Here is a 26,348-nt window from a genome sequence, read left to right as displayed (position 1 = left end):
CAACAGGTAAACAGGACGGAGCAGCAGTCACAAAGGCGTTCCTGAGAGAAATCATCCCAAGGTGGGGGCTGCCAAGCAGAGTTTCGAGTGACAATGGAACTCCATTCGTGCACACGGGTCTCATTAATCTAACCAAGTACCTAGGCATTGACATGAGAAAACATTGCAGCTACACGCCAACCAGCGCTGGGGCTGTGGAGAGAACAAACGGCACTATTAAAAACGGCTTGGCAAAAATGACCCAACAAACAGGGCTAAATTGGGTGCAGTGCCTTCCTTTAGTTCTGTGGCAATGCAGAACGAGACCACAGGCACGGACGGGGCTCAGTGCTTGGCCGCCCTCCAAATACTGGGATTGGACCCCCAGTCCTTGATGACGCATTGTTGACATGACCTGATTCAATACTGTATTACTTTGTATTGTGCCTTGTCTTCTGTGTCTAAACAGGTGAAAGCAGTGCTGCCAAGCCCAGCAGAGAGTCCGCTGCATGACTTCCAACCAGGAGACTGGATCCTCGTTAAGGACCTAAGAAGGAGGAAGTGGAACTTGCCAAGGTGGACGGGCCCACATCACGTGCTACTGGTCACACACACAGCTGTGAAGATTGAAGGACGAGCAACGTGGGTGCACTACACAGACTGCAAGAAGGCCCCTCCAGCGGAAGACAGCGAAACACGGCACACCCCGTCTTAGGTCAGGACCTGTGCTATAGGGCGTTTTCGGCAATGCCGGCCACTATGGGCACTTGGGGACTGTCAAGAACACCGGGGTGGGGTGTGATTGTGTTTCTGCTCATCTATTGCTCCTGGAGGGCAACGGCACAAACATATGCAACTGTCAATGTCCAATGGGAGACTGAGGGACCTGCCTCAGGCATTGGACTTGCCAAAATGGGACGCAAACACCTAATCTACACATCCAGCGGGCGAGATTACCTGTGGAAACATGCATTTGACAACCCCCTGCGTCAAATGATCACAGCACATGTGGATGAGTCACAAGTGCTAAACTGCCGCATCATAAAAGTACCCAGCCATCTTTACAGCTATACAGATCATCGGAAATATCTCTATGACCCCATTGCCCAAGCAGAGATCAAGAGTGGGGTCAACATCACACTAATAACACTACCAGAAGATGGCAATCAGCTGGGTATAAATGTGACTGGAAGATGGAATGAAACTCTCCCTAGCGGCAACTACCAATGCTGCATTGAACGAGCAGGGGCTGATTATTGTGCTCCTCTCTCCCTCATCGCTCTTCCCCCTGTACCAACCGATGAACAACTGCTGAAGGAAAGACTGCTAAATGCACAGGACGCAGAGGAGGAGGAAGTAGGGGCAGAGGACTTGGAGCCAGGTTTCCAGGGCCGTAGCATGACTGAACAAGAAAGGTTAGCAATTCAATGTCACCACAACACAGCCTGCATGTCTGCGGCACTACACACCAGGTCCGCTGAACAGCCACACTGCCTGGTATGTCAGCACATGTCAGTTCCATGGGTCGTCATGCCACTTCGCGAAACTGACCTGGTCTATCACAATGTCACTCCCTCCATGTGCAATGTGATCAGCCAATCGACAACTTGCTCACCCCCAGAAGATCACAACCCGCCGAAAATTGTGCTTCACGTCTCATCAAGCAAGGGGGAAACCTGCGCTTGCTCTTTAACTGGAACTCGTAGTGTTGGATGGTCACGATGTGACAGATACATCACTGTGACAGGTGGAGGCACCAGATGCAAGGGGAACACCACCAAATACGACTGCACAATGACTACACCTCAGGGCATTAAAAATTTTATGGAGTTATTTAGTTATGGATCTGTGGGGATAAGGCCTATGGACAGCTCCCCAGGAACTGGACCGGCTGCTGCTATGCTGGGGCTGTTCTTCCCAGGTCCACGGTTTTCAGCCTACACAATGCCGAACAACCTCCAGCTTCTCACACAAGGATGAAGAGGTCACTTCAACAGACACACTACGGCCAGTACCGCCTGATGGAGCCATACACCACACTCACAGGTACCATCGGATGGTCGCTTTTACCCGGGATCGGAACAGCAGCGACTCTAATGAAGATCAATGGACTCGCGTACGAACTCATGGTAACAGTGAATGACACCGCTGCGGCTGTAGGAGCTCCGAGACAAGAACAACAGGCCATACGAGCGGCCGTGGTACAGCATCGTATGGTGTTGGATTTACTCACAGCACACCAAGGGGGGGTCTGTAAAATGATAAATACTTCATGCTGTTTTTATCTTCCCGATTTCAGTACAAACATCACGGACTACATGAGCCACATGCGTAAAGCAGTGATTCCTCCGGACACTATGCAAGGGGGATGGTGGGATTGGTTGTCAGCCCTATTAGGGCATGAGGTACTCAGATTGTGGTCACTGGTAGCTCCAATTGTAATGTTGATATTGACCATTTTGATTCTAGGCCCATGTTTTTTCTCCTTGGTGGGACGTTGTGTCTCAAAATCCATACAAGTCCAAGTACAAAAATCCAAGTACAAGCTGCAGCCCTTTTCTTAGAGGCATCTACTTCTGAGAATGATGGCCAATTCGAGGGCCTTAGAGAAATGTTTCATAATCAAGTTTAAATGATTTATTAAGAATAAAAGGGGGAAGTGTTACGGAAAATCATATTATAACCACATTATAATTTTATGTTGATTCATAACAGACTCATTTAAAATCCACTCATTCATTGTAATCATGCTTAGCCTTGTGATAGTGTGTGCTAACTATAATCATGTGTTGGCCTTGCAACTGCCTGCAAGGCATATGTTAAATTGCTCTTCTCTCTCCATGAAACACTGTTGTTTGTCCTAGCATAGATTACAGCTGCATTGGGAGTGCACCTGACGTATTTACAGCCTATCTCGACATGCTAGTAACCTCCCGACCCGGACAATGTGTCCTCTCAGGCGCCAGCACTCTGATCTATGGGTCACAGCGACCTGAACAATGTATGTCTTAAGACGTCAGTGTGGCACGCACACCCTCTCCTCCTCCCTTTTCTCAACTCCCTGATCTATACTATAAATATGTATGTTAACTGTTTTTTCCGCAGTCTGTATCGTGGTCACGAGCTGCGTGCAGACTCAATAAAACTTTGCTACTCAATGCATATTCCTGTCTGCCTTATCGATTCTTGACAGAATTCCACGACAGGGACGACACAGGTTAGATACTGCAGGGTTTGTCAGAATTATGAGCTAGAGACAATTTTTAATAAAAGCAGAGCAATGGCAGAATTAATGATTGGAATAAAGTAAATCATGTAAATTACTTACCTGACTGGTAGGGCCAGTCAGTCCTGGCATAGCACCTTCTTGATGTTCCTGGAGGGATCAACAAACCCCAGGGAGCACAGATGAAGCCTTTCTTTGCAGAAGGGGACTGGACGTCAAACCTGCAGCCAGCAGTGGAGCATGAAGAGCTGGCTGAACGTCTTGCTCCCTAGTCAGTAGATGGGCATGGGGCTAGAGACGACGATCCTGGCAGTGGTCTTCTTCCATATGGTGTCTGGGAGTGTGCAGTAGTGGTCCTCCAGGACACTGGCACCTTGGAGTTACCCTTTGTGACAGATATTAATTAGTGTTTTAGAAAACAATCTCCAACAATGAGAACACCACCCTGAGTAGTTGTCCTTCTCCGAAGACAAAGTGCTGAGGACATTTTACCGGTTAGCAGAGGTGAAGGAGGCTATGGGGGTGAGGCCTCAGCTTTTCCCTGGTCATGCTGACTCTCCCAGGGCCTCTCCACTGCCACCATATTCCTTGAGTAAACACAGGGGTTAGTAAAGTAACACACAGATTAATACTGGCTAAGAATCAAGCCAATGCTAATATTAAAGAAAATAATGAAATGACTAGGAGTAACAAGCAACATGAGAGGTCCTGTGGACAGAGGAGACTAAGATTAACCTAGATTAGAAAAATTGTGTACTGCTCACTAGCGCTTGGAGGGGGGTTAAATTGTCTGCAATCACTCCTTTATTTACATGTAGACCTATTAACCTATTCCCAATCACGGCATTGTAGCTTGTCCTTAGGTAAAAGAGAAAGAGAACCATCCACTAACAGTTATTTGGTTTACTACACCACAAACCCCCAAACCCAATTAAAAACCCTAACATTCAAACAAACTTCCACCAGTTCTTTTAAATGGCACATACCTAAAGTCCACAGGAAGAGTCTAAAACAGTCTGGAGTCAGACAGCAAACAAACAAAAACAAACAAGAACCCCTCTGAAAAAGAACAGCACAAAACACATGAAAAACACAAACACACAAAGCTTGACTGAATATATAAACTATTAAACTTACAAGTATTAGAACCTAGAGTTCCTCCAATAAGGGTCTTCATTACAGTGAGCCCTAAACATCTTTTGGCCTGTAACCTGACCTACTACTGATATACTGCCACATAGATGTCATGGTGTAAGAATCCTCTACTCCATGACATCTGTCAAAACAATGTCACATTGGTGTCAGCTATGGCTTTATGTAGACCTAGGTATTTTATTTCATAATATTTTATTTTCCTCACTTCTCTCCATTTAGGTTTAAATACACAAGGCCTGTGATTTTATGCAAGCTATGCAATTGTTAACTGTAAAGAACCTCAATGGACAATCTGTCTCAAACTGAGCAGGTGTCCTCAGAATATTATACTGAATTTAGTAAAGATTACACAAACCATGACAAAGTTTCCACCAGATCACTCAGAAAAGCCATTCCTGTACCTATTTGATCAATGTGCCACAAACGGTCAAAAAGCTAACGATGTTTTGATAACTATTTTCCTCCGGGGTCTACATGTTCGGTCAAGACCAATTTAGAGTTGATACAATTGTTAGGACTACAAAACCAACTAATGAGACACAATTAATTTTCAAGGGCTGATGGACTACATAAAATTGAGCCTTATTGTGTTTATAAGACTAAAACTGTTAAACCACGTTCACAATTCACAAGGTTGCTGTGTTTTAATCCTGGGCCAATAACCTTGACCACAACCCCACCCCCCTTACCAATTCAACCTTGTGGTAGCGCAGACAGTGGAGAGGCAGGGCTTGGTGCTAGGTTGGAGCAACATGGTCAAGGTCAGAACTGAGCACAGTGTGCAGATCATCCATTATGTGCTCTAGATCTTTAGGGTGAAATGGGAAGATGGATAAATCTGGAAGGTTATTAATGAAAACACTAGTTGTTGAGCATTAAGCTTCATAACCTGAGGTTTGGGTTGTGCATAGAACTGAACCATAAATTGTGTTAATGCCACCACCATGACCAGTCCCGCCTCAGCAACTGTAACCGCCAAAACCTTGAGCAGTCAACAAAAATGGCACAAAGTTTGCCATTAAAGAGTACAATAGGCTTTAAGACCTGAACGTCATCAACAATCACAGTGATGGTCGCAATGTGTTACGATATTCAAACATGCAGAAAAATCCTTGGTCACTGTAAGTATGACGTTTCCACATTACATGCTATAGTAGGGGGAATGACAGCAGAGTAGTAGAGAGTGAAATCTGGCGATGCCTGGCTGATTTGATCCCCATATGGAACAGTAAAAGATATTTGTTCAGATAATGGTACACAGTCCACTGCCAGGGATTTTCAGTCATTGCTCAGTAAGAAGGGCATAAGGTGTTAGACCTCAACACCCAACTCGCCACTGTAGGTTTGTAGGCTCTGCTTTTTTCTGACAGCAGAGAGAAACTGGAGAACCCTATTTGACATGGAAAGGTGCTTGCTAGTAGAGAGCAATTTACCTAAAGAATTCCAGCTGTGCTGTAACGACAATGAATTTACAACCGTGGCTTAAATAAACGTTTGAAACAAAAAGGTAATTGTGTTAATCCAGACTCCAGAAGAGATTCTCAAAGAGAGAGAGTCTCAAACTGATGCCCAAGATGGCGTTTAAACAGAGTGAGAGACATATTACACGCTATCCAAAGAGAGATAGAAAAGTACCCCAGAACTTATAATATTGAAGCCCAGACACTGACCAAGATTGAGTAAACTCTGTGGTACATTACAGACCCTGTAAAGAGGCAAGTTCAACAAAACCAGTTTTGGGTAGACACTATGAAAAGAGGAGGGGACTGTCTCACTGAAAATGACACACTTACTCTGACCCCTCTCACAGAAGGTGAACACGCAGTTGGGGGGTGGGGGGGTATGCTCTAAAAACAGTATAGATTGATCTGAAATATACAATGTCTGATCTGTTGCTTAGGGTTACTGTTAAGTAAGAGGAGGCAGATTACAAAGAGTCATTACACCAATACACACTTTGATGCAGATGACGGCAAAGTACGACCTTGAGCTCCACCAGATGGACGTTACAACAGCCTACTTGAATGCTTTGATTGTGAGATCTGTATGAAGCAACCAGAGAGATTTAAGAGAAAATCAAACACTGATGAAAAGGTTGTCTGTAAAATGTTTAAGTCACTGTATGCTCTCAAACAGTCTGGAATTAGTCTGTATTATCTAAATGAAAATGGCTTTACAGAACCTAGATGACCATTGTGTCCAAAACAAAACACACTGAAATCAGGAGGATAACATTAATAATCTGGGTTGAGGATCATTTACCAGTTTTCCTACCCCGAGGATGGCAGCAGCAACTCCAATGATCCTGGAGTCGGTCTTTTTCTTCCGAACGGTGTCCAGAAGCGTGCAGCAGTGCTCCTTCAGAGCCTTGCTGCGTCAGGTGGAGAATAGTGGAGAACGATGATTCTGAAGGGGTCAAGCTGCCACAGCTCCACTGGAAGCCTAGCGACGTTCAGGACACAGGGACCTAGAAAACAGGAGACCGCGGTGTTACTCTTTGGGCCCAAAATTTAAGTGTTTTACAGTAGAAACTCCAACAATGACGGAGGCGACGACTCTCTCTGGTATTTTGAAGACCATGTTGGAGGTGTCCCGGGCTGCCTCTGCCTCGTCTTCCATCTGTGGAGTTTGAACTGCCTCTACAACAGCAACTAGATCTGACGAGGTCCATGCAGAGCGTCTGGAAATCTAGTTCCTCCGTGGTCTCCATGTTCCTCGAAGGTAAACAGAGACAGAAATTATAAATAAGACAAAGCTAATATTAACACTATAAAGTAGGGGTAGTTGCTTGACTCTCTGGGTCCAATTATGTCATGAGCTTTCAAAGCAGGACTGCATCGAAACAGCAATTTAGAGAGGCTTGTAGACTACTTACAAAAACGTAACCGTTACAACATGTACAAGACCTGATCCAAGTTGGACCATCAGTATATTGTCGCAGTTCATTTGGCTCAGACAAGTACAACACTAGACTGCAGTCAAGCATGTAATGAGGTACTTAAAGGCTTCAACTGATCATGGAATGTGTTACCAGAAGAGTGGAGAGGAACTGAAACTTGAGGCACACAGTGATGCAGATTTGGCATCAAATACAGAAGAAGCACAACAGGCTCCGGTTTTAGTCCAACTAAAGACGGTCCTCTTACTCTCTGCTCGGTCTACATGTGAAGCGGAATTAATGGTACTGGCTGCAACCATTCAGAAAAGCTTGTACCTCACAGCTACTAAATGCATGAACAGAGATCACCAATATGCACCTGTGAAAATACCTGAAGACAACCAAGAAGCAAATCGCTCTTTCCATGAACCCTGTATGGTGACAAAGATGAAGACATGTCCACATTAGACATCACTTCATTTGATCAGCACTCCATGAGTGTAAAATAACTGAACTCTGTACCACAGCAGACATGGTGGCAGATGTTATGACAATACCTGCAACTAAGCTGAAGCTGGAGAAAGTTAAGAGCTTTGTGTTTGGGATGTAATCGGGTAAGTGTTGTGCTGTGGAATGCCATGTACAGTGTGAGAGCAAGTGGGGCTTGAATCAACTGATGGGTTACACGCTAACCATTTTACACAGCAATTTACCCAAAGAACTCTTCACAACAGGGCCTTAAACAGCTGTTTGAAACCACCTCCATACGACATGCTGACAGGGAGAAAGCCTAACCTAGACTCAGTGTTAAAAGGGAATCTTTGTAAGGAATGACAAGAACAGGCCATCATACCTAGTCTACTATCCAGACACAGGGAAAGTCTTCAAACAGTGTGTTACTTAACACCAAACCCAGTCTGACCAGTCAAATGCAGCTGATTATTTCCATGAAGAGAGGCATGTACCCCCATGCTAACAGCTAACCGTGTTGATCAGACTTCAGAAGAGGTTCAAGACTCTCAAACTGATGTTCAAGAAGGCTTTTAAACAGAAGGAAACAGACACACACCATCTAAAGATAGGAAAGCACCTCGGTATTTAGCTGACCATTTAAGAAGACCAGATAATGACCGATATTTACTACTGTTACAGGGTCTGTAATGTACCACAGAGCTTTAAAGAGGCAAGGAGTAAAACAAAATCAGTTTTGGGTTGATGCAGATGACAGCACAGTATGACCTTCAGCTCCACCAGATGGACGTTACAACAGTGTGCTCACGTGGATTAATCACAAGATGTATATGGAGAGTGCTCAAACACAGGCTTGTGAAATTTCTTACAGAGAGGGTCACTGAACACCAAACCCAGACTGACCAGTCAATAGCAGATGATTATTTCCATGGGGAGAGATGTGTACCCCCATGCCAACAGCTGACCATGTTAACCCACCCAAAAAGAAGTTCAAGAGTTTCAACCTCATGCTCAGGGATGGCGCTTAAACAGAGAGAGACAGACAAAGCACACACCATCCAAAGAGGACGTTACAACAGCTGCTCGCGCCAACTGATTGTGAGATGTATATGGAGCAACCAGAGGAATTTGAATGAAAATCAAAGAGCTGAAAAAGCTTTCTGTAAATTGAAAAGATCATTGTATTCTCTCTTGACAGTGACGGCTTTAGAGTCTAGAGATCATATATATTTAACAGCCCACATTTAATGCAAGAGATGCTTGTATTCTGAAAGCCAAACCTTTTAAAGAGTATGTGGATCATCATACAACACTTACAAACATGACAGAAAGACGCGAGACTCAAAATGAGAAAGGGAATCTTTGTAGGGAACGACAAGAACAGTCCATCATACCTAGTCTACTATCCAGACACAGGGAAAGTCCCAGACAGGCCAGGTAATGGCAGCTGATTATTTCCATAGGGAGAGATGTGTACCCCTCATGCCAACAGCTGACCATTTTATTTCACCACAGAAGTTCAAGAGTTTCAACCAGATGATCAAGATGGTGCTTGAATAGAGGAAGACAGACAAAGGACATCCAATCCATAGCAGATTCAAAGAGAGATAGTAAAGCACCTCAGTATTTAGCTGACTGTCAGATATTAAAGACCAAATAATCACAGATACTGATTTCTGTTAGAGGGTCTGTAATGTACCACAGAGCTTTAAAAAGGCAAGGAGTTCAACAAAATCAGTTTTGGGTTGATGTAGATGACAGCACAGCATAACCTTCAGCTTCACCAGATAGACGTTACAACAGCCTACTTGCAGGCAAGGATTGCTGGAGATGTATATGGAGCAACCAGAGAGAATTGAAAAGACAAATACAGCTGAAAAGGTTTTCTGTAAACTGAACAAGTCACTGTATGCTCTCAAACCATCTGGAAGAACCTGAAACATGATTATCTAGATGAAAATGTCTTTACACAGAACCTAGCTGACCATCGTGTCTACAACAAACACCCTGAAAACAGGAGGATAATACTGATCGTCTGGGTTGAGCATCTCATCAATGCTGCCAGTGACAATTACTTACTCATGAAGGTGAAAAAGAGGTCAACAACATTCAAGATGAAGGATCTAGGAAAACTGAACTATTTTCTAGGTACTGAGTTGGATCAAAGTCAGGGAGCAGTAAAGAGGAGTCAAAAGAAGTACACATCAAAAGTACTAGAACAATTTGGTATGTCTGCCAAGGTCAACCCCATGTGAACAAAAGTCACAGCGAACAAGTAGCGATTCTGTTGATCCTACAAGATTTCACAAAGCAGCAGATAGATCGGCAAGGGGAGGGTGGGGGCGCATTAGGTAGAAAATTCAGGAGTCACTGTAATGAAGACCCTTATTTAAGGAACTTAAAGTTCTAATACTCATTGCAAGTTTTCCATGGCTCCATTTTTTATACATTCAGCCACGTTTGGTGTAGGTTTTATTCCTAACAATTAACTTGATCTTCAGATGGATATTGGTATGAACTTGACACACAGAGGACTCCGAATCAACTCACAGTAACTAAAACCAAGGACTGCCCTGATTTAGACTTCTTTCACAAGGAAACACTCAGGATTCAGAAAGAAGGACATCTGCGATACAAACACATCAGTGAGAACTATGCAAGTCCTGTGTCCGTTGGTAAAATTCAAATACAAAGTGTGAAGGAACCATTAAAAGAACTGGTGGTTTGTTGTGTTTTCAGTGGGTTTGTGGTGCAGTAAACAAAATAAAACTTAGTGGATGGTTCTCTCTGCATTCCTTTCTTTTTAGTTTCAAGACTACTTACAAAACCGTAACCGTTACAACGTGTACAAGACCTGACCAGTAAATTGTCACAGTTCATTCGGCTCAGACAAGTACAACAATGAACTGCAGATTTGGCATCCGGGTTTAGTCAAACTAAAGACGGTCCTCTTACTCTCTGCTCGGTCTACATGTGAAGCAGAATTAATGGCACTGGCTGTTACCATTCAGAAAAGCTTGTACCTCACACAGCTACTAAATGCCATGAACAGAGATCACCAATATGCACCTGTGAAAATACCAGACAAAAAGACAAACAAGAAGCAAATCACTCTTTCCATGAACCCTGTATGGTGACAAAGATGAAGACATGTCCACATTAGACATCACTTCATTCGATCAGTGTTCAAGAGTTTCAACCTAATGCTCAGGGATGGCGCTTAAACAGAGGGAGACAGACAAAGCACACACCATCCAAAGAGAGATAGGAAAGCACCTCAGTATTTAGCTGACTGTGTGTGAGATTCTGACCAATACTGACTACTGTTACAGGATATGTAATATTTAATATTTAAAAAGAGGTCACAGTATTGAGTTGATGCAGATGACTTTGAGCTTCACCAGATGAACGTTACAACAGCCTACTTGCATGCACAGATTGATGGAGATGCATATGGAGCAACCAGAGGGATTTAGAGGAAAGACAAATACAGCTGAAAAGGTTTTCTGTAAACTGAACAAATCACTGGATGCTCTCAAACAGTCTGGAAGAACCTGGAACAACATGTCTGATTATCCAGATGAAATTGGCTTTACACAGAAGCTAGATGACCACTGGGTCTACAACAAACCCCCTGAACACAGGGTTAGATGTTCATCATGAAGTACAGTAAGCTAGCTGTGATGCTGTTGGTTATCATGATCACAGGTGTGTATTTATTGTCTCAGGAACAGACTGGCTCCTTTACGAGTGTGTTGGCTACAGTATCTGTACATAAAGGCTCTATATAACATGACATTGAGGTCAGAAGTCCATCATGAACGCTAAAAGCCTCCACAAACTTCCAGAGGAACCGATTCTATTTCCTCCACCAATGTGAAAATCACTCCTAGGCCTTGATTCAGAGCTCTGTATTCACTAGGTTTTGATCAAGTTTCACAGGAACATCGTGAACTAAGGAGCTCATCAGTCAGAACTTCACTGACCGTGATTTCTTTAGGGGCTAGAGATCCTATATTTAACAGCCCAAATTCAATACAGGAGCTGCTTGTAGTCGGAAAGCAGAATTAATCTGAATCAATTCTAATAAAGTTGATAAAGAAGATTTTCTGACTTTACGATTATAAATCATGCGGGACACACAGTCTCCATACTGCAGGGTTTGTCTGAAACACTATGAGTGACACTGATATCTTACTTTTTAATACAAGCAGAGAAATCACAGAATTAATGCTTACAAAATCGAGGAAATCCTCTTAAACTAACCTGACTTTTTCCAAACGGGACCGAAGCCACGACGCTGCCGCTGAGGGAAACCGCCTGCCGACGTCCAGGACACGGACACCTGGAGAACAGGAGACCGTGGCGTTGCTCTTTGGCCCGAAACTTTGAGGAGTTTTACAGTAGAGTCTCCAACAATGAGAGCACCGCCCTGAGGAGCTGTACTCGGTGCCGGAGCAGGTGAAGGCGAAGTCGAAGAGCTGTGGTGGTGGAGGAGCCCTCGACTTCTCCCAAACCACGCCGACGCCACCAGACCCTCTCCGGTGCGGAAGTGGATGTGACGAACCTCGGTGTCTTCCGCTCCGGTAGCGCTGAAACTGAGACCGCCGCGTTGGAGACGTCGCGGGCTGCCTCTGGCCTCGTCTTCCGTCGGTGGAACTCGGACTGCCGGTCCAGCTGGACGAGCTCCAAGCTGAGCGTCTGGAGAGCTCGTTCCTCCGCGGTCTCCATGTTCCTCCACAGTGAAGTCAGACAAACACAGAGGACTGTACAGTAACACAGCCAGCTGCTGTAATCCTCGAGCTCTCTGCTCCCTAAGATCAATCAGACAGAGCTGAGAGTAAAGACTATAAAGGAGAGTCGGTCGCTCGACGCTCTGAGTCGACTCACGTCTCGAACAGCGGTTCAGAGTCTCGCTAATAATACCGGAGATCACGTGATCGGTGGAACCGAAGCTTCGTTACGTCACTGAAACGCAATCACGTGTCAACGCGCGTCAGTTCCCGGTCCCGCTGTAGACCCGAGCACAACCAGCTGAATATAAACTGAAATATGAACTTAAATAAAATATAAATAAATAAAATGAGTGAATTTGGTTGACTTTCATTTTAAGAGAAAATAAAACATGAACATAGTTGTTACTTTAATTTCTACTAGAGTTTAGAAGTCGTCAGCTCTTAAACTCAGGTCTCTAAATGAGTTTAATGAAGTGGACATTTGGAGTCAGATGAACTTCACACTGTGAGGTATGGCTGTGTCTCACAGTCCGACTGTGTGTCGCTGTATTAATGCGCCACAGGAGCAGCGCTTTTTTAGAGACAACAAATGAGTAATATATTGGTCCTTTCTGGTAAAATACATCATCTTACAGATATTCCACAAACAATACTAATTAAAAATATAGAGAGCTCTAAGTGAAACACTGAGATCTGCAGAAGAACAAGTAACCTAAAGGAACTAGACCAGGCGGCGGATGACTACATTTTGAGGACACGCTGATGAAGTTCAGCTCAATCAGGCTGGAGGGAGAAGGTCCGCTATCAGAGAGAGGAGAGTGAGGCTTTATCACCGGTGGAGGAAACTAGTCTGAATCCCAGCACTTCAGTGTATGTAGACTACAATAATCACTTCCATGATATTAAATAATAAGATAAAGCTCCCATTAGTTTATTGTTGTTGTAGATTGTTAGTTCATTAAGAAGGACGTTGGCAGACCTAGCTAGATAGTTAGGTAGCTAGCTCGGCTAATTAGCTGTTAGCTTTCACTGAACTCCAGCTTGACTGATTGATTGTGTTGCTCTTGGTGTGCAGGTATCCCACCAATGCAGAGTATCTCCAAGTTACCAAAGCTTTAATGGTGAAGAGCTCTTTCCTGAGGGATGTTGAGGAGAATGGTTATGTAAGTTTGTTTAAGAATGATTTTATTATGGTTGATCACAGAACAGTAGTTGGTGTAATATTGGTGGAGAGATTTGAGTAATTCTCTTTTTATGGTTGGGACTGATAACTTATGGTATCTTTGATGAAGGAATCCTGCGTTGTTGGAGAGGATGCTACGTCTGAAGCCCACATTGAGGTATCACATGAAAAGTACAGGGAGACACAACCTGATTTGTTGATTGTGAAGGACCACATGAAGAAGACCTTTGAAGACTCTTGGAAGATTCTCAGGGGTAAGTGGAATAAAGTAATGGGAGGTAAAACAGTATAGCCATCAAATGTGTATATATATAAATAATTGTATATTCATATAAATAATGGTCTTTTATAGTCTATTGTAAGATATTTATGACTGTTCTGAAGTTTTACTCTCCACTACTGCCTTCATCTCTACACTTTATTGCAACATCATAATGAAGCTTTTTTTTTTAAGCTTATTTTTTGCTTTTGTCTTACAGTGTATGATGAGGTTGATGACATCCATCCTGTGATGGTGAACATCTGTCACTGCTTCAGCTGAAACAGTGCTGGGAAATTTCCTCTAAAGGACTCCTAGATGATCTTCAAGAGATGCTCAGCAAAAGTGTAAGCACACCATTTTCATCTCCACCAGCGGACCTACAGAAGACTCTTAAATTCAGTGATGCTCTCAGAGGTGTACAGGTTCAAGGGAAGGTGTTTCAGTATATATCTAATATTACACTAAATTATGTAAGTATTCTCTTGATGATGTTGGTGTAACAGGCCGTCTGCTTACTGAAGTGATTCCATTGTTTTGGAAAGTCACGTACTTACTAAACATAGACACTGTGTGGGTTCTGTGTGGTAAACTGTTGCTTCTGGTTTCTGGTGGGTGTTTTTCTTTTTAATAAGGCTGATATTCTCTTATATAAGTGGAACCTACATTACGTACATTTTGCCATGTCAGGAGGAAATATGATTTTTTTTTTTTTTTTAAGCTTGTATTATAAAACATTTTTACTTAGTTTCATTGTTTTATTTGCTGTTAATGTCATATTGTAATGGTATGGAGTGCAAATTCTTTTTAATGTCATCTCCATAAACATTGTTAATTTTATTTCTTCCTGTTGCTCTTTCAGTTAATGCTAAAGTTCAATATGTTTTCTATTTACTATAAATAAACAGTATAGAAAGACATTTTGATCATGAGTGGATATTTCTGCTACTCTTTAGTCACTATAGGCTCCAGAATGGCTTGTCACTGGGGTGGTACCTCTAAAAGCACATGCTGGTACCTTTTGGAGAGGGGACACAGTTGTATAGTTTAAAGGTTTATTTTAGCCTCTTGGGGAACTTAATAGTACCTTAACTGGTACAAGAAACATTTGTACAATAAAGTACTTGTGCTAAAAGGTTCTCTTGTACTCTCTTAAGTCCAAATGTCCTTAGTGTGTATGTGCACTATATAAGAGAGAAGCCCTCAACTGACTACACAATAGAAACATCTATATCATCCTTATGCTGTTCAGCCACTTGTGCTCCGCCACCAGACCTGGATATCAACACCTGCATTTGTAATTGGGTCCTGGGACATCCTAATAAAAAAGACCCCAGTATGTGTGGTTGTCTAGTTCTGTGTCCTCCAGACTCTCTGTGACCGTGGAATTTGGCAGCTCCGCTGTGGCAGACTGAGGCTCTGCAAAATGTTCAGGACATCACATCTGGCACAAGGTCCCCTTCCATGAGAGACGTTCCTCACCAGCACTGTGTGTGGAAGGAGATCGCAGCTTCATTAGGGACACCTTTCACCCCAGCCACACACTGTATAACCACCTACCATCCAGGAGGAGATGAACAAACCAGTGAGATGAGACTGTCAGTGTTTGTGTTGTAATATTTCACATTAAAATATTCAAATCTAGGACCGTCTACTTAATCTGCCTCTTAATCTGGCACTTGTAAAGCCATCACTAGACAATATGACGGGAACGACATTCTCTCATTTCTTGAAAAAGTTGTCAGTAGTTTAGTGTTCTGATGGATTTTAGTTCAGTTCATGAAGTAATGTGAAGGAAAGGACACTCTCCCTCTCTATGGAGTTCACTTTTATAAAGCAAAAACACACAACAACAGCTTCTGCACTCTAGAGTCTAATACAGTGTCTTTAATATTCTCTAATTCACTCACTATTAAGGGCACAAAAGCCGTTTACTCGAATAGAAGAGTTCACTTTTATATAGTGAGAAGGAATCCCTTTGGAATTGACCTCATGGATGGAGCTTGGATGTCACCATGTGGTCAAACAGTTAAACTGCAAGAGTTTTAAATAGATGCACATATTGACATATTGACAAAATCAGAATAAATTGAAAACATTAAAAATCTGTTTTAACAGCTTTTAGCTGTTGAGTCTTTTTAACAAAACTAACTGTAAAATAAAGTAATCTTTACTGACAAAAATAGCAGAATCTTCTGCAATTTAACAAAAAGACTTTAGTTATGCTGATCTATCTCTGCCAAATACATCAAATACTGTCAATAATGCATTTAAAATTTAAGAACTGCTAGAAAACATGTGAGCAAAGACTGCCTACCTTATGAGACGGTATAAATGATATTTGAAAAGATTTGAACTTTGACTTTATTGATGCATTTGATTCATTTAAAGATTGCATTCTTCATTAAGTGAATTTCTACAAACTGTGTAAAACCACAGAGTCAAATTTTAAAAAGTTATTACCTGTGATTTATTCTTACATTTCTAATATTTAAATCAAGCATAAATGACCCATCCCCACATTCCCCAATACACACATAAAGGTATTACAGTCCAGCTGTGCAACATATTGGGTGCAGATTCCTACCAGAGCCCCACAGATAGAAAATGATGACCCACCAGTCACAGCAGACATATGACTCTCCCATCATAAAGCTATGAACTCTGCAAGTGTTTTCGGTTCTGGTGGACAGGTCGTACGCTCGCTCACCTGCTGTTTGTTTATTTGCTCTCTTATTACTTGAAAAAATTACTTGTTACTCCTCATCCTCAGTTGCTATTCATTCATCTTTGCTTTTGTTTATTTCTTTTAGCTAGTTGTTATTGTAATCTTTGTGCCAACTGCGACCTCTTTCTTCACATTCCTTCGTCTCACCATCCGTCGATTGTGTTTCTGTGTGTGTGTTTACCTCGAGGAACATGGTGACCGTGGAGGAATGTGCTCTTCGGATGCTCAGCAAGGAGCTTGCCCTGCTGGACCGGCAGATCCAGTGGCTGTTGGAGAATCGGGGCCGAGCTCCACCAACAGAAGACGAGGCTGGAGGCCGTCTGCACCGTGGTTCTCCACGTTGGAACAAACAACGTCTCGGCAGCGAGGTTCTGAAGTAGCACTTCCACACACTTCTGGACACCGTCCGGAAGAATATAGACACCAGGATCATCGTCTCCGGCCCCATGCCCACGTACAGTCGAGGGAGCGAGCTGTTCAGCCGACTCTCCACTGCTGGCTTTGGGATTGGTGCGTCAGCGTTGGACTTCTTAGACATCTGGCAGAGGTTTCGGGAGCATCCAGCCCTCTACTGTAGAGATGGGCTTCACCTGAGCCGCCTGGGGTCTGACGTTCTCTCTGGGAACATCAGGAAGGGGGTACACCACGACTGACTGGCTCTACCCAGTCATACCACTCAGATAGGTGAATTAGTGAGTGGCCAGGTAAGTGTTTCACTCTGCCATTTCTTGGATGGTGTGGGAAATAGTAATTTACCAGTATCACTCTCATATAGCTTATCAGAGAAACCCTGCAGTATTGAGACTGTGTCTGTCCCTCATATAGTCTGCAATCGTAGACGTTCAAAAATCAATTTTAACAACCTGATTAGAATCAACATTAGCGCTTCGTGATGTCTGAGTACTAGCAACTCCCGCATTAAGTTTGGGCTGTTAAACGTACGGTCTCTAGCACGTAAAGCTGTCATTGTCAATGAAATTATTAATGTAAACCCCCTCAGTTCACTGTGTCTTTGTGAAACGTGGGTTAAACCTAATAAATTATTGCTGTGAATGAATCGACTCCGCCAGGCTTTAACTACTGCAATTATCCACTAAGGTCTGGTCGTGGCGGCGGCATAGCCTCAATCTATGATTCAGTTCTAGGTATAATCCTAAACTCAGGTTATGAATCTAAATCGTTTAAATTGCTTACTCTTAAAGTGGCAGGCTTTTCTCCGGCTTCTAGAAAGCAGCACCCTTTTCTGCTTATTACAGTCCATCGTCCTCCTGGACCTTATACAGATTTTCTTAGTGAAATTGCTGACTTCTTTTCAGAAGTAGCTGTCTCTACTGATAAGGCTTTGATTGTTTGAGATTTTGTTATTCACTTTGAAAAGACTCAGGACCCCCTTAGAACTGGGTTTAAATCAATCCTAGATGCTTTGGGATTTATTCAAAATGTTATAGGTCCAACTCATAGATATAGGTCCAACCATACACTAGACCTAGTTCTGACCCTGCGTATTGAAACAGAAAATTTAGTAAGCATTTCTCAGCCTGACTCTGACATTTCTGACCATTACCTAATCATGTTTGTGGTCTTAAACCAGGATATCCGACTGCCGCCTTGCTTTATGAGCAAACGTACCGTAACAATGTCTACAGCTAGTGTATTTATTTATAACCTTCCAGATTTAACCATCTCCAGCCCATCTCATCATATAGATCTTGAGCATGAAACAGATGATCTGCTGTCTGTGCTCCGCTCTAATCTTGACAATGTTGTGCCAATTAAGATTAAACAAATTAGGGAGAGAAAGCTAGCGTCTTGGTATAATGACCATACGCATACTCTCTACAGCTTGAATGGCATCATAGTCATGCGGAATACAAAAAAGCTTTCATTAAAGCCAAATCGTCATACATCGCACCACTAATAGACAATAACAAACACAACCCCAGATTCCTTTTTAATACTGTGAATAAACTCACCAGCAGTCACAGACAAACTAACTCAGCCATTCCTGCTGACATTAGCAGGATAAAATTGAAAACATTGGACTAAAAATTCATAGTCAGTCCCTGACCACTGCAGTGAATGTTGATGAATGGTGCACCAGCTGTAATCCACACTCTGAATATTTCCATCCGGTTACTACAACACAGTACACACAGTTGTTTAAACAGGTTCTGCCTAGGGTTAAACAACCAGTACTGGCCATAGTTAACTCTTCCCTCAACATTGGCTACGTACCTAAATCCCTTAATTCAGCAGTTATCAAGCCTATTCTCAAAAAACCTAACCTTGACCCCAATGAGTTTGGTAATTATAGACGAGTCTCAAATCTCCCCTTTATAGCCAGGGTCCTAGAAAAAGCAGTGTTTCAGCTGCTGTGCACCTCCCTCCACAACAGTAGCATTTACAAGGTCTTTCAGTCTGATTTAGACCCGACCACAGCATTGAAATAGTGTTACTAAGAGCCACAAATGACCTCCTCATTTCATTTGATAGGGGCTGCACTACTATTGTGCTGCTTGACCTTAGTGCTGCCTTGGACAGAGAAGATCATGCAGTTCTGCTTGACAGGCTTGAAAATACTGTAGGAATTGAAGGATCTGCCCTCGCTTATCTAACAGATCGCCACCAATGCGTTTACTTAAATAATGAATATTCTTACTACTCAAAAGTAAGATATGGTGTTTCTCAGGGATCAATCCTGGGTCCGCTACTGTTTACTCTTTATATGATGCCGCTGGGCAAAATAATCCGTAAACATGGTAACAGACTGTCTTAAAGAACTGGATGACTCACATCTTTCTTTTGCTAAATCCAGAAAAAACAGAGGTCTTACTTATTGATCCAAAAATGCAAATATTGATGTAGATTTAAATGGATTCTCAGTCATACCTAGTAGCACTGTAAAAAAAACCCAGGAGTTGGTTTTGACTCTGTCCTCTCATTTGATGCACACATCTGTTACATAGCTAAAACAGCCTTCTTCCACCTATGTGATATTGCCAAACTGTGTAAATTGCCAACTTGCCAAAAGACCTCCTTACATGACACAGAGAAGCTGGTGCCTGCATTCATAACATCAAGATTGAATTACTGCAATGCCCTTCTGGTTGGAAGTTCATGTAAATCATTAAAAAAGCTCCAACTAGTTCAAAATGCAGCTGCTAGAGTTCTCACTAGGGCTCGAAAATTAGACCACATTAGTCCCATTCTCTTGTCCCTGCATCGCGTACCACTTCATTCACAGGATGCTGCCCTTCCGTCAATTCCTCGCTTTAGGAGAATCAGCGCTGGAGGAAGAGCTTACTCTTATTTCTCTTCTATCTCTTATTAAGGCTCCCCAACTCTGGAACAAACTTCCTATTGGTGTTCGCATATCTCACCCACCCTCACCCTCAGTACCGGAGCCCCTCAGGGCTGTGTCCTTAGCCCTCTGCTGTACTCGCTGTACACCTCAGACTGCAAAGCCACTTCCAGCTCCACCAACATCATTAAGTTTGCTGACGACACAGTTGTGGTGGGCCTGATCTCAGGAAATAACGAGAAGGTCTACCTGGAAGAGATTAGAACCCTGGAGATATGGTGCCAGGATAATAATCTCCAGCTAAATGCCAGCAAAACGAAGGAGCTGATTGTGGACTTTAGCAGGAAACAGCAGAGGAGCTACCAACCTGTCCACATCAGTGGAACAGCAGTGGATAGGGTAGAAAGCTTCAAATACCTTGGAGTGACCATCTCTCAGGACTTGTCATGGAGTTGCCACATCAACACCATAACGAAGAAGGCTCGTCAGCGCCTATACCACCTGAGACGACTGAGGGACTTCAGACTGCCCTCCAAGGTACTACGATCCTTCTACTCCTGCACCATCGAGAGCATCCTCACGGGGAACATCACAGTCTGGTTTGGGAACAGCACCAAGCAGGACAGGCAAGCGCTACGACGAGTGAGACGTTCAGCAGAGCGAATCACTAGGATGGAGTTTCCTGACCTGCAGTCCATCTACAAGAAGCGGTGTTGGACCAAGGCCAAAAAGATTGTGAAGGACCCCAGTCATCCCAACAATGGACTGTTTTCTCTGTTGCCCTCGGGGAAACGCTTAAGAACCCTGAAGGCTAACACAGAGAGAATGAGGAGGAGCTTCTTTCCACAAGCCATCCGTGCCCTGAATGGGGACAGGGACTAGGACACTAAATTAAAATATCTACATACACAAACTGGACCCTCACTCACTACAATACACAACCATGGCGGAAAACACACTACAGACAATAACGAAAATATTTCTTTTTAACTCACACATACACTCACATACAGATAAATATATATATATACACACACACACAGACACGCACTATTGCATCTGTGTATATATATTTGTATTTTTTTTTTTTTGCTTATATTTCTATATTTCTATATTTTCATTTTTTATATTTAATTTTTTTAACTTAAATGTAACTTATTCTATTTTTATTTTTTATTTTATTTTTCTTTTGCACTTTTGCACTTTACTTCATTAAGTTAAGGTTTAGTTAAGTTTAAATGTAGATCTTTTTTGTATAGCTTTGATGTGGGCAGACTGTCATAAAAGCATTTCACTGCAAGTTATACTGTGTATGTGACAAATAAAATTTGATTTGATTAGTTGTCAGTTATAACCATCAAAATTAAAATAAATAAAACTTGAAATATATCAGTCTTTGTGTAATGAATGAATATAATATACAAGTTTTACTTTTTGAATGGAATTACTGAAATAAATCAACTTTTTCATGATATTCTAATTTTATGACCAGCACCTGTACATGACTCAACTGAAGATGTTCAGAAATCAGGTTCTGAATCTTCTTGATTCAGACTGCCTTCCGAACACCCACTGCTCCTGATTCAGTCCCAGAGAGGAGCTTCATTGGTGGAGAGACCTCCCTGCTGTTCCATGGCCTCAGTATGGATTACTCTCCAGTCCTCCGGTCCTAGGCCGCTAAATCAAGCAGTGTCTATGCTGACATGCCAACAGAGTGTGGGAGCTCAGGTCCGTATCACTGAGGCCACCGGGACAAGCTTCACCCTCCATATTGAACTGGACACCAGTGGAGAGCCGGTGCCTGAGGTGAAGAACATTCAACCACTGCACTTTAATGATCACTTCTCTTGTAAATAAATGTAAGTTTTCTCTCAGAACAGATGTTTAATCATGAGCTGCATGAAGAATTGTACAATGAAATGCAGATATTGTTACATTTTACTGTAAAAAGATTTTCAGGGTTGTCTAAAACTAACCTACTTTCAAATCTTCCAAGCGTTTCATTTTCGCAATAAAATAAAAATAAAAGTCACTAACACAAACAAATCTGCAACATAAAATGCTTTTTAACTGGGAGCTAAAATTACTGTCTTACATTAATTCCCACTTCCACTTTTATTTTGTTTGTTGATCCAAAAATGTGTGTGAAAACTGATTAAGGGAAAACTGATCTACTTTTGTTATACTTTATTGTTGCTACATTACATATCCTTGGGTTTCAAATTTTAAAGAAAAAAGGTATTGGAGTTTTATTAATCTTTTATATTATATAACTTTTATATTAGCGGGGTAATTTATTAACACAGTAAATTTCTGAATTTAAAGTTATTCATTTTTATTAACTTAATTGTTGCTTAGCAAATACCTTAAACTACCTTAAGCTAAATCAATTATTTATTTCAATTATAGTCAGATTATTTGATTGTAAAAATAGTTGTTTGTTGCAGCCCTAATCTGCTGCAAAATAAACATTTTATTTTAATTGAAGTGTTTGTCATTATTGAACAGTATGACTATTACTCTATTGAGTGTCACCCAGAATGTAATAGCTGAATCAAGAATGGCTATTCGTTTAAATTACAGCAGACTTTTTGAGTTTGCACAATTTAAGTGTTCATCAACTGAACAAGCACATAGTGAACGTTGGCTCAGTTTGAGCTAGATCTCATTTTTCTTTCCTGTTAGAATTTCTGTTAAAGTTACCAGTTTTTTCAGAATTTATTAGTGTGGTCAGTTGGTTAAAACATACTAGCTTGTTCAGTAAAATAAGGTTTTAGTCACCAGCAGAACTTATCAGTTACTTTTTTACTTGAGAAGATAAATTAATTTTACAGAATTTTAGAAGGCCTCTTAGGAGCCGTTTATAATAGTCCTCTACATTCAACATTGCTCAGTTTCTGACAGGACTGCTGTCTGAACATAGATCATGCACATGAGTGTTCATGCTGGTCTATATAGCCATTGCACTAATAACTGTACTTTACTACCTCACTGGACTCTATTTATTACACATTGCACAATTTGCACACTACCGTCAATTATTTATTATTCTCTGGTCTGTACTGTGTTGTGTTGTCTGTCCACACTTGTTTGTTTGTGTTGCACTTGTGTCTTGTATGCACTGTCTATGTTGCACCATGGTCCTGGAGGAACGTTGTTTCGTTTCACTGTGTACTCTGTATGTAGTTGAAATGACAATAAAAACCCACTTGACTTGACTTGTTACCTGAACATTGAATTAGAAAAATATTGGCATGAAATGTTCATTTGTTCGTTAAACCCATATAAAGTGTATAAAGTACTTGGTTAGGAAAAGTCAAATGTACAACTTGTCCACACTGTAAACCCGAATAAGTTCAGTTAACTCAAATTTTTTGAGGAAACTGATTACCACAAACTATTTAAGTAGACAAACTCTATTATTTTAAGTGCAAAGAATATAACATTTTTATGTGCACTGAAATTTATAAACCTTATTATCTTATACTCAATATTATTACATTTTTAGAACTATTTAAATTCAGTCTAACTTTACTTAAAATAACTGTATATGTTGTACTTAATATTTAAATGTTTTCTTAACTATACTAAACTACTTTTAATGAACTCAAAAAATGTATACTGTAATAGTTTGGAATACTCAAAAAGTTGTATTAAGTTTAAATTAAAAATATTGTGTCAGACACACTTTTCATTTACTCAAACATTTCAACTAGAAAATACTCATACTTGACTAATACTTTACTTAAAACATTTGAGGAAACTAATTACCACAAAGTAATTGAGTTAACTTAACTCAAAATACCTTCACAAAAAATAAATATAAAACAAGGAAACGTTAATCTGCTAAAATTAACGTTTTATTTTAGCAAATCAGTAACCAGGATGCAAGTCATAAACCACTCATTTCAACAAATATATAAAACCCATTCTGAGGTACAATAAAACTTTGCTGAAGTCAAAACACATTACACCATTTAAACCAAAAAAAAAAAAAAAAAAAAAAAATGTATGGCTTTGCATAGGCTTGTCACAATAATCACATTGACTAATGGTACAATGGGTTTAATGAATAAAGCAAATGAGGAGCAAGTATGTCAGCTTTTTTGGTTTCATTTTATTTGCTTAACTTGTGCATAATGAGTATTTACTTATATTCCACTCACAAATTCTTAATATTAATAATTATTAAAAGTACATTGCTCTTTAAAAGGGTTTAATTGCATTATCATGCCATTATATTATCATTATATCTGTCACATACATTTGCCTTAAAATAACTTATTATTTTACTATTGCAATAATCTTTGGGCCAGTATATAGTACAATACATTACAGCAATCGTGACAGGCCTAGCCATGTATTAATAGGGCTGCTCTGCATACAATAAACTGAAAAAATATTCCATAAAATACAATAAAATAAAATATAGTATTAAACAAAATATGTTAAGCATGTTTAGTTAAGCCCTTAATGCTTAGTAATGTGTACCTGTGCAGTAACAATTCTGTGTACAATGGCTTACCACAACAGCAGGTTTATCTAACAGAGCATAGAAAGGTGATGCTTCAACAGGAATTTACAACAGGCAGAACCTACAAAAGTCCCATCAAAAGGGAGTGTATCATTCGCCAATTACACCCTCCCTAGCAGATCATTTTTTAGATTTAGCAGCCTGGGTGTTAGTGGTTTAAAGTCATCCAAGCCCATAATGACTTTCTGAATGAAGTGGAAGGTGTGGATCAGTTTTTTTGGATAGCAGATGTTTAATGCATACATTAAACCAAGTAACATGAGAAAAGCATCAGCCAAATAAGAAAGGTCATTCAGCACAATGTCACCTTCCAGCACAATGGCAATCCTTGCAGGGCTGAATTGAACAGGGGAACTTGGGTCTTCATTCACCATGGTGAGAAGACCAACTGCCAAGTCTGCGATGTCCGGTTCACTCTCTTTCTCAGTCTGAAAAATAAATTAAACAAAAACAAACAAAATAGTAAACACACATACAACAATAATTCCAATCTTTGATTTCTTTCTTCCAACTTATGCTTTCTTTCCAAAGCAGAACAAGCATACAAGATTCAGTGGTGTTGGTGGGATGTCTTCAAATGTAAAACATGAGGGTTATAGATTTTTTAATATTTTTGGTTAAGTAGTGGCACAAAGTGTCCCAAGACATAAAATTGAACAATTACTGTTGAGAGCAAAAATACTTCTTGTACTGAAATAAAAGGACGCCATTTATTTCAGTAATAATATATGGTGACCATTTAATAAAAGGGTATCCTGCAACTTTTGACTAACCCTGTACATATTTAGTAACTTACGTTCCAAGTCCTGAAAAAAGCAGAGTCATCTTCACAAAGGAACACAGGGAGGGCTCGAAGCGCAGCAGTACGTCTGTGGTTTACATCACATTGCTCCTGTAAATAGATGTGAAACTCTTTAGATTAGATGAGGGAATGAGAAGAAACAAATGAAGAGTAAAACAACAGAAGCAGCAGTAGATGCAGGATAGGAAGAAACAGGGGAAGCAGAAGAAAAAACAGAAGAAGCATAAAATTTGTGCAATATCTTTGTTAAAATTAATACTAAATGTGGTCACATACCAGAAGATCATAAGCACTAAATATGCTCCTCAGAGCTTCCGCAGTCTTGCCAGTACGTGCAGCCTTCTGCCGGTAGACAGCCAATAACCTCGGTGTATGTTTGTCCAACTCTGCATAGAACTTGCTTCGCAAGTTGATATTTGTGATCCTGTGAAATTCTGCACAAACCTAAACATTCAGGCATAGAAATACAAATAAGATTAATGTTCAATTGTATAATTTGTTGTTTTACAGTACATTACAATCTGCATTTAAAATTTGTTTATAAATTGGAATTCCTATCACATCACAAACCTTGGAGTACAGAAGATTGCAATAAAGAAGTTTTCAATAAAATTTTCTAGAAATCTGATTCTACAAATACCAGTATGAGGATAAATGTAACAAGAAAGTTAAGAAAAAGTTACCTGTGACTCTATTCGAAGCGCAGACCAATTTTCCAGAAGGTCCTTGACAGATTGGGATGGGTTGTCGGCAATTATTTGTTTCCGGCGTAATGCATATGTAGTTTGCATTAGTCTCTCTATCATCTGTAGATTTTTATCCATCTTTGATACTTCTTCTACCACTTGCACTCTTAGTCGCTCCAGACTTGAGGCATCCTCTCCTCTTGGGAAATTTGGTAGATAGTTCACCTCTGCTCGACGAGGTCTTTTGATGTTGCAGTGGGGTGACTCACTCTCTGGGTTATTTCGGCTCCTCTTACCAGAGTTAACAGCCACCTCATCACATCCAGACCTGCTCAGCTTGGTGCGATAGTTACCCATCTTAAATTTTAGGCTAATCTTCCAGCCATACCACCCACAGTGACTTCCTGGCT

The 26,348-nt window shown here is 41.1% G+C and overlaps 1 protein-coding gene across 1 annotated transcript; it reads right to left on the bottom strand.

Moving 5' to 3' along the window:
* Positions 1-24,446: 24,446 nt before the first annotated feature.
* LOC140543097 (uncharacterized) lies at positions 24,447-26,348 on the bottom strand. The gene is made up of 4 exons (XM_072666118.1): positions 25,936-26,348; positions 25,529-25,696; positions 25,247-25,342; positions 24,447-24,878 (listed from the first exon to the last, which is right to left on the bottom strand). The coding sequence occupies exons 1-4, from the start codon at positions 26,293-26,295 to the stop codon at positions 24,552-24,554; spliced, it is 951 nt and encodes a 316-aa protein (XP_072522219.1). The 5' UTR covers positions 26,296-26,348; the 3' UTR covers positions 24,447-24,551.

The sequence above is a fragment of the Salminus brasiliensis genome, chromosome 21 (assembly GCF_030463535.1).
Source record: "Salminus brasiliensis chromosome 21, fSalBra1.hap2, whole genome shotgun sequence".
Classification (NCBI taxonomy): domain Eukaryota; kingdom Metazoa; phylum Chordata; class Actinopteri; order Characiformes; family Bryconidae; genus Salminus; species Salminus brasiliensis.
The sequence above is the reverse complement of the archived record's forward strand: the minus strand, read 5'-3'. Positions and strand labels throughout refer to the sequence as shown.

Coding starts and splice junctions, on each gene's coding strand:
- LOC140543097 (XM_072666118.1), bottom strand. CDS start 26,295: ATGGGTAACTATCGCACCAAGCTGAGCAGGTCTGGATGTGATGAGGTG. Junction 25,343..25,528: donor TTAGTGCTTATGATCTTCTG/GTATGTGACCAC, acceptor ATCTATTTACAG/GAGCAATGTGATGTAAACCA. Junction 24,879..25,246: donor CTTTTTTCAGGACTTGGAAC/GTAAGTTACTAA, acceptor TTTATTTTTCAG/ACTGAGAAAGAGAGTGAACC.